We start from the raw sequence: 13706 nt of genomic DNA, 5'->3' as shown, positions 1-13706 counted from the left end.
GGTTTTAAACAAAGCTTTGAGGCTTCCCAGGGCTGACCTTTCATGCAAAAGGAAATGACAGCAAGAGAAGTGTTCATTTAGAGAGGTCTGGGGGACAGAAAGTGAAAACACAGCTCTAGACAGGCCAGGATGGGGCCAATGAAAAGAAACATCCAGAATAGAACCATTAGGCCGGAAGCTAAAAGACAGCTGGTTTTACATTTTTCTAGGCTCTGCTGCTATCTGAAGTATCATTTAAAAAAAAAAAGAAAAGAAAAAGAAAAAGAAAAAGAAAAAAGCAGATTATTAAATATCCCGCTAAGAAATCGTTATTAAATTACATGGTCCAGAGAGACTAGGCAGTGTTGTGGAAACCAAGAATATAAAAATCAGTACATTTAAACTTGTCTATTCCATCATCCTTCCTATTTTCTAGAAACATCTTTACACACACATATGCACACACACACACACACACACACACACACACACACACAGAGGGGGGGACATCGATGGCAGGATTGGGGGGCTCACTAAACTTGGGGAGCTGATAAACTTAGGGCTGAGAAAAGGAATACACACAAGTATATTAGCACTTTAAAAACTGCAAAGAATGACATATTTTAAAGCCGATTAAATTTTTAAATATTGCTATCCTGTAGCCAGGTTAAGTTTGACTGAGCATCTACAGGGTTTGATGTTTCCAAGCTCCCAAAGGGCACCCTGCCCTAGAGCCAGAGTCTCAGGTTAGACTTGTTTGCGATGGTTAAGAATTGGATCCCCTTTCCTTACCAGGACTGCTCAGCTGGGCTTCAATGGGAGAGGGTGTATCTAGCACCCCGCTGAGACTGGATGGTCCAGCATGGGGTGCTACTCAAAGAGGTTGTCCCCTTCTCTGAGGAGAAAGGGAAGGAGTATGGGGGGAGGGATTTGTAGGAGCAGGACTGGAAGGGGGGAGGACTGAGATTGGAATGTAATGTGAATTAAAAAAATAAATTATGAAAAAAAGAATGCATTATAAAAATGCTACTCCCCGTCCCTCCCCACCACATTAACTGGATTTACCCCACCATTACCTATGTTTTTCTTTGTCCTCTTCTTCTTGGGTAGCAAACACCTTCCACTGGAAATGGGCAATTATATTAGTGCGGTTGTGGATGGTGATAGACCGTTGGTTGGACAGCGATATGTAGGTTCTCTCCATGATCAAAGAATTTTTGTCTAGTCTTATATTCACGTCTATGGCAGCTCCATAGAGACACACAAAGACCATTTCCCCTAGAAATTAACAAGGTAGAAACACGCTTTAAGATTTATCCTCGGATGGGGAGAAGGCTCACTTGATAAAGTACTTCCCACGCAGGCCTGAAGATCTGAGATCGACTTCTCAGAACCCCAAGCATGCGCCCAGAGTTCCAGTGTTGGTGAGGAGGAGACCAGTGGATTCCTGAGAGCTCACTGGCCAGCTCATCTAGACAAAGGTGACCTTGTCTCACAAAACAAGGTAGATTGAGGAATGCACCTGACAGTGATCCCTGGCCCGCACAGGCATGTACATACACAATGCACACACACATGAAAGACTAATTCTAGGATGATATTTCTGGCCTTTAAAAAAATCAAGATGAGATTAGGGAATGTGGACCAACCATTTTATCATTTATATGCCCCCAGGCCACCAATCCAGAGTCAGGCATGATCAGAAAACTTAATTATCACCCTTTGTTAAGATTACTGGAAATTAAACTATCTTCTTTGGTCACTTTTAAAAATATATAAGCCACATAAAATATGAATTGTTATGAAAGGCTCTATGCGGATAGATATTTTTTCTTCACAAATACTCTTCGGGCTTTCAGCCAGGCCAGGACCACCACACACTTCAGAATTGCAAACACCAGCCTTGTCTTTAGTTCCAGCCTGATCTAGTTAGTGTCTCGTTCTAAAAAGATCCAGTCAAGCATACTTGGGAAGAGCTGCTCATTACCAGGGAATTTAGGTTCAGATTCAGTAAGTTTAAAACCAGAATCACATATTCAAACAACAATGACAGCAGCGCACACGATACTATGCCCGGGTAGCAGATACATGGAAGAAAGCAAAACCAAAACCATGAGTTAATTTTAAAAAGAATATCAGGATCATCTGCTCTTGGCAAAACTACAGTCATAGACTATTGCAGACTCACAGTTATCTTGACTCTACGTGTGTGAGGTCACTGGGCATTCAAGGAGATGCAAACCCGAGAACTATAGTCTTGATGACTCTTCAGGGCTACAGTGAGTGTCTCACTCTAATGTTAAAACAGAAAAGGGACTGAAGAGATAACTGAGGAGATAAAAAGCACTGGGTGCCTTTCCAGAGGACCTAGGTTTGATTCCTACTGCCCACATAGTGGCTCCCAACCATCTGTAGCTCCAGGTACAGGGAGCGTGACTCCTCACTTTGGCCTCTGAGGGTAGCAGACATGCACACAGCACAAGGCATGCATGCAGAAAATGCACACACATGAAGTAAATTTAAAAAGAGAAAGGGTATATTTAAGTACAGTGCACACTTTGTGGATCTGTGCTGAACAAGTTTGAACTAGAATTATAAAAGCATGATAATTCGCCCTTCGTTTTCAGCCAAAGTTCCATAGTTATTAACAGTAGCATATGAGCCGATTGCCACCTTAGTAAATCAATAACCCGCGCTCCGAGAAGCTGCTTCTGGGGTGGGATGCTCTCAGGCAGCTGCGAGAGGAACCAGGTGGGACCAGCCGCTCTTATCCTCAGGTAATCCGGACCTGGCTGCAATTTAGCGGTAATTTAGATTTTAAAGGTCAAATACGTCATTCTTCCCCATTTTTAAACACTAATCTACATGTCTGTGTTCCTGTTCATAGCCCTAGCCAAGTGGATAAGATTTCCCAGGTTCCCTTTAACTTTTATCACAGCGTGAAGAAAAAGCAAACACCAAACCTTTGAGTCTAAAGTTTAAAGATTCTAGATAGATAAATGGATAGATAGATACATAGGTAGGTAGGTAGACAGAAGACAGACAGACAGACAGCTAGATAGATGAAGACCAATAAATAGATGACACAGATTGATAGACGGATAACCAAATATTAAGCACTATAAAAGCATGCACAAAGAAACTAAAATGTCTCACTCTCCCTGACAAAAGCCCAGGCCTGTAATTTAGAGGTAAGAATTGCCAATGTTTCCAGGGACATCCTTCAGAAAAAAGTTCAGACTTTCTGGGGAGTGAAATTTAATTGGTGAAAACACACTGTTCTCATTTGCATATCTTAAGTGTGGATGACACTGAGCTCCGTTTAAGAGTTAGTAGACAAGGTAAAATGAAGACCTCTGTTGTGGATTGCCCTGTTTGTATTTTGATGCTAATTCTGCTTCCGGGTGAAGAGCTGCTTAGTTGTGTACTCAGGACTCTGGTGACTTCATCAGAATCTTCTGCCCATTTTAACTTGTAAAATAAAGACAAGAGCCAGTGATTGGGCAGGGGGAAGGGGAGTGGAGCTGAAGAATTGGGAGTGCAGAGAGGAGGGAGAGGGGGTCAACGGAAGAGGTGGAAGGAAGATGGAGCTGTAGCTTGTGGCCTGGAGAAACTGCAAGTTATAAGGGAGCTCATAGCTGGGGAATAGAGTAGTGCAGTAGTAAATCTGCCCAATCTAGGAGCGAGCTTGAATTCATGTTAATTAAGTTGTGTTTTCTTTGCATGGGCTTATTTGGATTGGAGAGGTTACTGCAACAGACCTCTCCTATAAAATCTGATACTAAGAGAACTACACCTCCAAATGAGGGTGAACAGAATGGAGATGGCCCTCCGTCTCCACGGTTTACTGTCAGATTGTCTTGCTGAAGTCGCCCACACCTTACAGAAAGCTTCGAGTTTATGTCACCTGCTGATTCCAACCTGGGATAAAGCAGAGAAAGAACTCATTCTCTTTTAGACCAGTGGTTCTCAACCTTCCTTTTAATACAGTGCCTCAAGTTGTGGTGAGGAACCCTCCCCCCCCATAAAGTTATATTGTTGCTACTTCATATCTGTAATTTTGCTACTGTTATGAATTATAATGTAAATATCTATGTTTTCCGGTGGTCTTAGGACATTTCTTGGAAAAGAGATGTTTGACTCCCAAAGGGGTTGTATCTGCCATAGGTTGAGAACTACTATGTACAAAATTTAAAAATTTCCAACAGGATACAGTCAAATACAATGAGGCCTTCAAAGAACTGAAGCTTCATGATGTGAACAACAGAAGTGGGCTTGCCAAGAACAGACACCAGGCACCATCACACTTAGCCTGTTCATAAAAACCAATGGACGGTGTTAAAGCTGTCTCCAGAGAACAGGAGACTAAGAAAGAATCTAAAATGTGGAGAATATTCATACTCTAGGACTTACAAAAATAAAATAAAATGGCCTAAAATTAAAACAAAATGACAGAGAAGGAGGCTAAGAATCTTTAAAGGATATCCATAAGAGAATTTCTGTTTTTATGAAAGAAATCAGTGAAATGAAAATTAGTTCACATAAAATATAAAATATTCTAGGCAATGTGAGAAAATAACATGAGTATAGGGGACTCTTGAGGACCTCGGGATGGAAATGGTCACAACCAGCCAAGGCGATATTTCAAGAGATGATGGCTAAGAGTTTCCTGGAATTAGGGACAACATTTGATAGTACAAAAACCCAGGAGAATTAAAATGGGGTAGACTAGAGGAAATGAACACCTAAATATATTACAACAAAACCACAGGAAACTGGAGACAAAATCCTGAAAGCAGAGAAAGACAAGACATTGCCTTTAAGAATAGATCCACTCACAAAACCTTCAACCCAAAATGTGTCCTGCCTATAACATGCACAGGGATAAAAATGGATCAGAGATAGAAGGAATGACCGGACAATGACCAGCCCAACTCGAAATGAAAGATCCCCGTTTGATATTAGTGCAGCCATTTCTTAAGAATGAGAATCTTTTAAGCTGGCCCTTGCTTAGCCCCTAGATGTTAGACAACAGACCAGAAAGTACAGAAAGCACATTCCCACCCACTCTCTAGGAAGCTGCCGGACAATAAGAACAGAGGGTCTAGAACATATTTACTGCAGGGCAATTACAAGACAGGAAACATCTCTGGGAAGCTGACTGACCACTATAGAAGTGAGATGTCCTTGGTACTGAATGCAGCTGTGCTGACATAGCTATAGCCTTGTCCTAGGAACTCCAGGAGAGAAACATCTGCCAAGTCAAATATCCTTGGTCCTTGTCCTGGGAACCCAATCAAGTCAGAGGTCCTTGGTACTGAGATAGCTACATTGATGTGGTTACGGCCTTATCCCAGGAATTCCAGGATGAGAAACATCTGCCTAGTTATCCTTGGCACCGAAATAGCTGAGCTAATGAAACTGTATAATCTTAAATGACTATTTAAGCTGTACATTTCTGTTGTTCGAGGCTCTTCATATCCCTCCTGCGTGAGGACTGTGTTGAGCCCCAATGCATTGCTATCCCAAAGTAAACCTCTTTACATCAAGACTGAGTCCCGTGCGTTTTTGGGGTGGTAGTGTCCTTAGGACTGGAGTGAGAGTCTCCTCTGTCTGAGGGTCTTTCATTAACACATCCCATGTAAGAGAACCAATCCCTGACACTATTAATGATTTTCTGCTATGCTTGCAGACAGGAGCCTAGCATAACCATCTCTTGAGAGGCTTCATCCAACAGCGGACGGAAGCAGATTTAGAGACCCACAGCCAAACATCAGGTGGAGCTCGGGGAGTCTTGTGGGGGATAGGACTGAGCAAGCTTGGAGAGGTCAAGGACACCACAAGAAGACCTACAGACTTAGGACCATGGAGGCTCACAGAGACTGAACCACCAAGCAAAGAGCATGCAAAGACTGGCTCTAGGCCCCTATGCATTTATAGTAGATGTGTAGCTTGGTCTTCATTTTAACAATTCTTAACAGTTGGAGTGGAGCCTGTCTGACGGTTACCTGCCTTTGGATTCCCTTCCTCTCACAGGAGTCCCTAGCTGGGCCTCAGTGGGAGAGGATGTGCTTAGGTGATCTGTGACTGGATGTCCCAGGGTGAGGTGGTACCCAAGGGGGACGAATCCTTCTCCTCAGTGAAAGGGAGGGGGTAATGGAGGGAGGGACTTGTAAGGGTAGGAAAGGGAGGAGAGAAGCGATGGAAAGGGGTGTGATTGGGATGTAATGTGAATAAATAATAATATATATTTTTTAAAAAATAGAGTTATACCTGATGTGTTAACTGAAACAGCGACAATTTAAAAATGACAGAATGCAATCTTTAGCCTTACCAAGGGAAAATATGATGAGGAAGTATATAGAATTTTTTCAGTTTTTAAATTTTTGTCTGAAAATGTCATTGTTTTGTTTTTAACCTTTCAAAGATACTTGAGTGCTAAACTGGCCCAGTCTAACCTGGGTTTCCTTCCGCACTTTAATGATTCAGTTCTTCAGCCTCCAGCTTTCCTAACTTCAGTTGAAGGAAGAGTTCCCCGCCAGGATTGTGTGCTTTCCTTTAAAGGCAGAGTGTCTTTCATTTCCTGGTCCTTTTCTAATGCTCTTTGCTTCCTAACAAAAGCATGTCTACATTTGGTTTAAAGGTATAGTGAAACAAAGGAAGAAATGATACATCCTTCATTGATGCCGGAAACAAATTTGCAAAATCGAAAACACATTTTAAAAAGTCTGTAAAGCCAGAAGCCCTGGATCTGATGGAGGACAGAGTAGGGAGTAGGTTTGAACTCACTAGCACAGGAAAGGCTTTCTGAACAGGACCTAGGAGCACAGGAGTAAAGAAGAGAAATATAAACAGAGTCTCATGAAACCACAAAGCTTCTCTATAGCAAAGACACCATCGTTTGAGTGAAGAGGCATCCTACAGAACAGAAAAATCTTTGCTGGTTATGCAAATGCAGATGGAGTGTATCTGAATATAAAAGAAAGTGTGGCTACATAGGTCATAGGCCCCAGTAGGAACCTACTACTGTCATTATACTATTACAGTATTAAATCGACTTCTAATTACTTAATTGATGTTATACCTATTGATCTGTGCACCTCTCATTCCTCCCCAAAGAAGCTTCTTTTTAGTCGTTGGTAATTAACACAGAGACCTACAACTGGCCAAAGAATAAATAAAAGACTGAGGAATTCTTGGCCCTAAATGGGACGTCTGTATCATACTGCCTCCTTGTCCCGAGGCTCCGGAATTACTGCTGGAGAGAGGGCAGAAAGAGTGTAAGACCAGAGGTGGTGGGACGAATGCAGTGACGACATCCTAGGCTGGAGGGGAGGTAGGCAGGGAACCCTGGGTAATTGATGGCTGCCAGGGAAGGAGAGTCAGTCTACAGTAAGGGTAAGGTCCCTAGTAGAACTAACACACGCTGGTAAGTGACAACACATGCCTGAGCACACAGGTAGTGCAAGCTGCGGTCGATGGTTTTTGTTTTAAGAGGACACAAAGGTGGGTGGGTAGGGAAGAGAATGGGTCTGAGAGAAGATAGAGAAGAAACGGAATATGATCAAAATACGTTGTGTGAGAAATCTGACTACTAAAAGGAAGCAAACACATCTTGAAAAATCAAGACTACAGTTCAATAGATTAGGATAAGGTTGCAAAGCTGGAAATAATAAAGATGCTGTGTATACTGAAAATGTGCACACATTTGCTCTAATAAAAGACACAAATAAAATGTGCTTATATTAGGACCCTCAAAGAACAAATATAGACACTAAATTGATTAAAAGTAAAAACTGTTTGAAAATGCAATTTGTCGGAGGGGAAGGGAACAAGAAATGGTCCGCCCTTCTCTACTCCTGGCATGAGTTTGGCAAGGTGGATCAAAATTCAACCAAAACTGCCATACTGTTGGCTCTGTTTCTTACTCCTGGGAGTGTGTCCTGAGCTGAGCTGGGGGTTAATATGGTGTTGTTCTTAGTAAGCACAGAGTGAGAGCGTGACTTACGGGTCAGAACACTGTCCCTCTGGAAGCAGAGCTCAGAGTGTGTATAAAATGCACACAGCCTCGGGGGAGGATCTACGGGTGACGATTAGATGGAAAAACTGTGCAGAACAATTTTTATTGTGCTTTATACTCTGTGTGTGCAGAAGTAAGATGCCTTGCATTCACATTTGCATGTATTTGCATAAAAACTGTTCAAGAAACTAATAAAATCATAGTGGGCTGGGTGAATGAAAACATATGAAAGCAGGGATTATAAATATATACCCTTGCAATGTTTCGTTTTAAAGCATATGACTATATTACCCATTTAAAATCTTTAGTGAAGAATTACTATTATTATTATTATTATTATTATTATTATTATTATTATTATTGTAGGGCTTACAATAAACATGTAAAACTGCTGTGCAGCCCAATAATACAATGAATGTAAACTGAGCTGCCATCCCATAATCAAGCACGTTAACAGAAATTAAACAGTTTGACAGTACCCTTTTGGTACTATATTGGTAAAGATGTGGAAAACAAAACTTCTCGTGTATTGCTGAGGAAAATATAAACTGGTACAGTTGCTTCAGTCAATTTACTAACCAGGAAAACTTCATATAAAATGTCTTTGTAACCTAGCAACTGTACCTGTCGGTATTTGTTCAGAAAGAAAATCTCATTCATCTGTAGGACTTTGTACAAGGATGCTCAGGGCAGCATTGTCTGCAGTAACATTAAAATCAGGGAGGGCCTAAATATCCTGCAGCAGAATAGATAGCATATGGCACTTTTGGGTCTAGGGAGCTGGCTCATGCAGTAAAGTGCTCGTTGTGTAACCATGAGATCCTAAGTTCAGGATCCATGGAGAAGCCGAGCATGGTGGTGTGCGCCAGTAACCTTAGCAATGGAGGTGCAGAGACAGGCAGATCCCCAGCGCTTACTGGCTAGCCAGTCTAGGCAAGTAGTGCCTCTAGGGTCAGTGCGAGACCCTGTCTCATTAATAATATGGATCATAATAGACAGACACCCAGCATTGACTTCGGGCCTCAATATACATGCACACATATACACGCCCAATTAAAAATCACATAATATACTATATGAAGTGTGTACAGGTACATTTAAATCTGTAAATCATATCACTGAGTGAATAAGTTGAGGAGGAGGATGGTATGTATCATAAGCTGTGACATTTAAAGATGGAGTGACAGTATAACACATCATTTGGAATAATGCAAACCTCTAGGAATAACATAAAGTCCCCTACACAGGATGTGGACATTAGGTTAGAAAAGGCAACAAGGTGGCTTCAAATTTATATTTTAATTGTACAATTAAAAAATAGAGCCCTTCAAAGAAACTTGTGCGGAAACATGTTGAGGTGAGTTAAATCTAATATGTATTATATAACATGGCTTTACTTGTTCTGCTTCTGTGGCTATTTGAGGTGTTTTGCGGTACTAAAAAAATGATCAAAGGATAAAAGACTGAAGGGCCTATCTCACGCCAACCCACAGATCCCATAAATGAGTGATCAGGTCGGTTTGCTCACTGCAAAAATGTACCTGGCCAGAAATACAATAACTCTATATCTTTTTCCAAGAACCATTTTTTTTTTTGCTGCTACTTTTCAAAATTCATCAGATCCATAGAAGCGGAGTGTGGTGGTTGATTGAGAATAGGCACCATATGCTCATATATTTAAATGCTTAGTCCCCAGTTGATGGAACTGTTTTGAGGGATTAGGAGGTGTGTCCTTGTTGGAGGAGGTGTGTCACTGGGAGAAGGAAGGCTTCGTGGTTTAAAACACTTGCTCATACCATTTCCAGTTAGCTCTCCGTGCCTCATGCTTGTGACTCGAGATGTGAGCTCTCAGCTGCTACTCCAGCAACTGCCTGCTGGCTGCCATACGTCCACCATGAAGCTCATGGTCTCCGTCCATCTCAAACTGTAAGCCCCCACTAAACTCTTCCTTCTATAAGTCGTATTAGTCCCAAAGTCTTAACACATCAATAGAAAAGTAATAATGACAGAGGTGGTACCAGGGAGTGGGATATTACTGTGACGGGTCTGACCATGCTGTTCTTTGAAAGATTGTGGAAGACTTTGCACTAGAACTGTGGATGAACACTATAAGCAGGGATTAACAGTCCATGCTTGTAGAAGCTTGGAAGAAGATAGTGCTGAGAGCAATGTGAATTATCAAGGCTTGGTTCAAGAAGTTTGAGAAGAGGACTTAGCAGCCAGCCTAGAGACCATCTTGTCATGCTTGTGGCTGCTTTCTGTCTTTGTCCTAAAAATTGTGTCTGAGGCAAAATTGAAAACTAGTGGACAAATTTTGTTGGCAGAAATTTCAAGACAGCCTAATATTGACTCTGTTGAATGGTTGTTAGTAATCATTTTTATTCAAGTCTGCAGTTAAAAGAGCAAGTGGGGCAAAAAGAAATACAAATGTAGTTTAAGGAGAAAAAAAAAACTACACCATAAAATTGAATGCTGGATTCAAGTCTTGTGCTGAAAGAGATGAATAGTTCAGAGAAAGGCCTGATGAAAAATGTAATAAAAGGAGTGGATCCTCAGGGCAAGACCCTAGCCAGCTAGGTGTCCAATGAGTAGAAAAGACAGACCTATGCAATTTTATGCTCTTAAAACAAAGGTAATCATATGAGACAAAGGAAAGCTTTATAGGAACGTAATTCAAGGAGGGGGTCAAGCTCCATCCTAAGCAAGCAGCTGAACTTGGTTTTAGAGTTTTTGGCTTTGGAAACATAAAGGACACATGTGCAAATGGATGGTAGAATCAATCCTCTGTAGTTAAGGAGAATCACTTAGGTCAGGTGTCTGGCAGAGGAATTCCTTCATGGAAGGTCATTGTATGAAGCTGTTAAAGTGAAGTCTGGGTTGTGTTGGCGACCCCAAGATTAGAGGTGCCAGAGTTGTGGGATATCTGCCAAGGAGAGTTGCAAACAGGGAGTGGAAATGGGCCAAAAGAGAGAACTGTATTCTAATCAAGAAGGCAGGGAGGCTGAGACATCTAAATTCCTCACCATGGGGCAGACAGAGCTGCAGGACTTGGAGTTTTCCATGCTGGGGTATAAGTCTTGTTTTGGTCCAGTATTTTCTTACTTTGGCCCATTCCTCCATTTTGGAATGACAAAGGGTGGTTCATGTCAATGTGTGTTGAAAGTATGTAATTTGGTTTTTGGCTTTACAGAGGGGTGCAATTAAGAGATTGCTTTGAGTCTCAGAAGAGACTGGACATTTTAACCTGTGTTAAGGTTGTGAAAGACTATGGGGATTTTTGAAGTTAGACTAAATGTATTTTGCATTATGATATAGCCACAAGCCTATGGGAGCCTGAGAGAGGTATGTGTTGCTTTGAATGAGAATGACCCCTTATAAGTCATTTGAATGCTTGGTTCCTGGTTGGTAGAACAGTTTGAGAAGGATTAGGAGGTGTGGCCTTGTTGGAGGAAGTGTGTCACTGGGGGTGGGCTTTGAATTTTCAAAAGCCCACATCATTTCTGGTTATTCTCAAGATGAGAGTTCTCAGCTGCTACTCCAGCATCATTCCTCTGGCCTGCTGGCTGCCATGCTCCATGATGGTCATGGACTCACCCTCTGAAACTGTAAGCCCCAATAAACGCTTTCTTTCACAAATTGCCTTGGTGACGGTGTCTCATCACAGCAATAGAAGAGTAACTCTGACAAGGAGGGAGTGATAGCTCTCCTTTTTTGTCCCCAAACTGTTAGGATACTTGTTTTGATGTACATTTGCCTAAAGGCAACCTTTAATTGGTCCTCCACATCCTAGCTGTCTAAGAGTCACAGAAGAGAGGTGTTGGCATGCTTGTGGGGATGCAGAGGCTGTACGCATCTATGCCTGCAATGTCTGTGTCCTTGGATTCCCTGTTCCCACTCTGCTTCAGTCTCTGAGGTTGGGTGCTGCAGTGCAGAAACCATTTATTCTATCCCAGGGGGAAAAAATTTCGTGGAAGGTGTCACATTACATTTTTCCAGATTTACTACTGTCAATCAAGTAAAGCCAAACATGAGCAAAACTAATTTTCCAAAACTAAATGTGAAGCTCGCCACGTACACAATATATTCCTTCCTGTAGCTTCAGAACTTGGAGATAACAGAACTTGGGTATGTGAAATAAAAATGTATGCAGGGAGGGGTGGAATCTCAAGGGAATGAGCTGACGGGAAGAATGGATGAATGCTGCTCATATCTCGGCCACAACAGAGTCAAGTTTAGCACCGTCCTATGCATACTGCTCAGCCCAAATTCCTCATCAGCACTCTTTCTTGATGAAGCTAAAATGGAGCCATCTGAGCTCACCAGCTATGAGAGCTACTTCACTCATCACTGTGACTGAAAACCTGACAGGACATAACTTAAGTGAGGAAGGGTTTACTTAGAATTTGAGAGGATGTAGTCCACATGGTGAAGGAGGCATAGAAGCAGGAGCTCAAAACAACTGGTCATATTACCCCCATAGTCAGGAATCAGAGAGCTGACAGGAGGTGAGGCTGGGTCATAAAACCTCAAGATCTGTCTCCCTTGCTCTAGGGAAGCTCCATCTCCTAACAGTTCTACAGCCTTTACAAAAACCAGCGGGGCACCAGGAGCCTAGGCGGGAATTTCAAACTCAAAGCATAAGTCCAGCACATCAGTGACGAGACTAGAATTGTCACTGTTCTACACCAGAGGCAGTACAGGTACGTAAACAGGGCCTAGCTTAGAGCATGCTGGGAACTTTGGCTTCAAGCCCTGGTTTTGCCTGGGAATAGTCATTGAACACGCTCAGGGTTTGTACACCCACTCCTCTCTGAGACAGAAAGAGCTAAAGATATGCCAGCTAGCTCTCAAATCCTTCCCTGGAGTTTAGCCCTGTAAATGGCTAGAACTAGAAAAGATGATATTAGAGAAAAAACTCAAACCTAGAAAGACAAGAATCATATGTCACTCCAAACGTTAAGATATACATATATATTCAGGAGTAACTACAGAAATCAGGAAAGTGAAAGAAGAAGAAAAAGAAGAGAAGGAGGAAGAGGAAGAGGAGGAGAAGGAAGAGGAGGAGGAAGAGGAGGAAGAGAACATTGTCATGTTAGGGTATGGTTGAGGAAAAATAGAGAGGACATAGCAGGGTACAAATGGAAAATGGGAAATGGGAAAAGGAGATCTAATTAAGAATTGGGGGGATATATACAGGAAAAGAATAAGAATGTATGAAAAACTTATAAGGAAACATATTATTAATTAATTATATACCTGAAGTAGCATACTATATATATTTTTTAAGTGAAATTCTCTCATCTGAGCTGACAATACCCCTTCCAAAAGCCAAAGACAATCTAACAAAACCCCCAACGCCAGGGCACTCAAAAGTCCCCTTTTGAGTTATTGATCAGGGTGGTCCCCAAAACACTATAGACTATCCCTATTGCCCTTAGTTGCCCGCCAGAAGTAGAAGGCTAGTCCCTATTGTTGAAGACACCATATACTTCAGCTGCAGGGGCCAGAGGCCTGAAGGCCTCCTCCCTGAGGACAAGCTTTTGTGGTACACAGTCCTACCTAGCTATGATGTCTATGAAACACAATAATATCCAGCATAGCATCAGGGTAAAGTGGTGGCATGCATACATTAATGGTAACTCACAGCTCTCTAATTAGACTGAAGAGCTACTCAACAAGAGGGAAGTCATGTTGGTACTGGTAACCT

General features: G+C 42.0%; 1 protein-coding gene across 2 annotated transcripts in view; it reads right to left on the bottom strand.

Annotated features, from left to right (window-relative positions):
* Positions 1–13706, bottom strand: part of Hydin (Hydin, axonemal central pair apparatus protein) — a 345749-nt gene that overhangs the window by 256636 nt on the left and 75407 nt on the right. For both annotated transcript variants that reach the window (XM_087594210.1, NM_001427650.1), the window contains 1 exon segment: positions 1056–1257. In XM_087594210.1, the coding sequence (XP_087450336.1) occupies positions 1056–1257 (202 nt within the window).

This window comes from Rattus norvegicus, chromosome 19 (assembly GCF_021556685.1).
Source record: "Rattus norvegicus strain SHRSP/BbbUtx chromosome 19, alternate assembly SHRSP_T2T, whole genome shotgun sequence".
In the NCBI taxonomy this organism is placed as follows: Eukaryota; Metazoa; Chordata; class Mammalia; order Rodentia; family Muridae; genus Rattus; species Rattus norvegicus.
The sequence above is the reverse complement of the archived record's forward strand: the minus strand, read 5'-3'. Positions and strand labels throughout refer to the sequence as shown.